Source organism: Calliopsis andreniformis, unplaced genomic scaffold (genome assembly GCF_051401765.1).
Source record: "Calliopsis andreniformis isolate RMS-2024a unplaced genomic scaffold, iyCalAndr_principal scaffold0396, whole genome shotgun sequence".
In the NCBI taxonomy this organism is placed as follows: Eukaryota; Metazoa; Arthropoda; class Insecta; order Hymenoptera; family Andrenidae; genus Calliopsis; species Calliopsis andreniformis.
Genome location: NW_027480805.1, coordinates 1 through 2,474, shown reverse-complemented (window position 1 = coordinate 2,474; position 2,474 = coordinate 1). Strand labels below are relative to the sequence as shown.

The window sequence follows — 2,474 nt, the reverse complement described above, 5'->3', positions numbered from 1 at the left end:
TTCAGATTCAATGGAAAGTGGGGACGTTGATTGGCTCTCGTGAGTGAAGGACGTTACAATGAAAAGTTCCTTATTTATCCTTGGTGAAATGATGAGGAAACAGTTATATGTGGCACAAACTTGTGAGCGATATTACTGATGTATTTTTTCGCGATAACTAAAACACTTGAAAGAATTTTTTGAAGTGTTATTTGTACTAGTGCAAGCTAGGTTGGTTTCTGACGGTAAATGTTGGACTTACACGTAAAATATATAATTATTAAATAATTAGGTGCTGTTACATAAGTATATTAGAGGTATCTGATTTCAGAATCGATATAAGGAAACGTCGTTTTCACTCCCTGTATACACAGTAAATCTAGCTTAGCTAAAAAAACTCATTAACTCCCACCATTCAAACAAAGATATAGAAAAAAGAAGAAACAACAGCAATGTCCAAATCTAACAACTCATCCAGGGATTCGCTCACTTCTACTCCAATGGATGCGGAGCCTACCAATGGCATCTACGCCATGCTACAGTCTCTCAAACACACCATCAAAGAACTAAAAACACAGAACGAGAAACTTGTCCAACAAAACAAACATCAAACTAAAATAATAAACAGCCTTCAAAACCAATTAACAAAAAAACTGGAACCATGAACTGGAATGCACACCCAGGAAAAAGAAGACACCGAAACCCTAACGGAACGCATTACCCAACTACCGTTGGGAAAACCCAACAACGGATCACCTATAGGTACCGTTCACCCTCGCCCAACCGAAGAAGAAAACAAGGCAAACCGACGCCAGGCTGGTAGCCGTGGAGAAGCCAGGTCATCGGTCAACGCAGCCGAACACACCCGCCACCATAAACGACGAAAGCAACGCCATTAGACCAGCGCCAGGCCACCGACCATCCAACCAAGGACCTATAGCGTCAAGCGGTAACAAACCTCCCCTCGTAACAATTGTAGGCCAAAATGCTCAGGTCACTATTGACACAATCCTCAAAACCCTGCCATGCAAGCTAAATGGTAACTTCCACCCAAAAACAAACACTAAAGACCAACATATACTTTACATTGACAATCCTGCTGATATTAAGCTAATCATTAATCTCCTAAAACAAAAAAATATAAACTTCTTCACCTACACTCCCAGATACGAAAAACCCCAGCTCTACTTAATTAAGAATTTAGTAGGGAATTTCGACGAGGATCACTTTTTGAAAGAACTAATCAACACCAACACCGAAAACCTAGAATTCACAAAAGCAAATTGATTTCTGACAAAAAAATCAACAGCGACAAGTACCACATAACCAGTGTTTGTTGTACATTTATCACCTAGCAGCAACGCAAATAATCTTAACCTCATTAACAAAATACTACACCAAACAATCCGCTGAGAGAAACTAAAAACTAACAAGACTTTTCAATGCTGGAACTGTCAGGGCCTTGGCCACTCGTCCAACAACTGCAACCTACCTTATAGATGCGTAAAATGCACAGAAAAACACGAGCCCGAACAGTGCCTTATCGACAGCTCCAACACTGTACAACTAATCGAAAACAAAGATAAGCTTCACTGGGTCCTTTGTGGAAATAGTGGCCATCCAGCGTTCTACAGAGGATGCCCCATTCATCTAAGCAAACAAAAAGAAAACAGAAAAACGCAACTGTACCAAAAACTAAATAGAGACTAAAAAATTAATAAAATAGCAAAGCTAATTAACCCTAATATTTCATATAGCCAAATCACACATAACAACTCAAATAATACACAGAACACGAAGAACATATCTCACCACATTCACCCAATAGCCAACCATAACCCAACCATCATTCATACGCCCACTCCACATCTGAACCCAACCCTATCAATCCAAAATATTCATATAATTCTAAATGATATCAGTAACCAAATCTGCACACTGGCCAAAATAATAGAATCCAACGCTCAGAAGATAAACCAACTCTTCCAAATAAATCAACAACAAACTCACCCCCTCCTCAATGGCTAATTAAACCCAGTATCCCCACAATAAAAAGAGGAAACTTTCAATTATATCCTTAAACATAAACTCCCTTATCACCAACCAAAAGCGCAACAGTCTTCTACAATTGCTGCAGGGACAGGAGCTCGACCTCGTATTATTGAGAGAAACCAAATTAAACACCAAACACAACCCGAGATACGCCGACTACACCATACACAGAACGGACAGGTCCAACTCAAAACAAGGAGGAGGAACAGCAATCCTAGTTAAAAATACTATCAGTAACAAGAGAATATACCCCAAAAAATCATCAAGTAACCAAATTCTGGAATCAATAATAATTGAAATCAATATTAACCAAACTGACAAACTATACATAATAGCTGTCTACGCAGCCGGTAATCATAGAAACGAATTTATACCTGAAACCCACGCGCTATTTTCAGAACTGGATTTAGACTCACCCAATATTTATTATATAGTAGCAGGGA

The 2,474-nt window shown here is 39.0% G+C and overlaps 1 protein-coding gene across 1 annotated transcript; it reads left to right on the top strand.

The window, feature by feature from the left end:
* The first annotated feature begins 431 nt into the window (after positions 1-431).
* LOC143187875 (uncharacterized) lies at positions 432-2,253 on the top strand. The gene is made up of 3 exons (XM_076392034.1): positions 432-569; positions 742-928; positions 2,117-2,253. The coding sequence occupies exons 1-3, from the start codon at positions 432-434 to the stop codon at positions 2,251-2,253; spliced, it is 462 nt and encodes a 153-aa protein (XP_076248149.1).
* Positions 2,254-2,474: the final 221 nt, after the last annotated feature.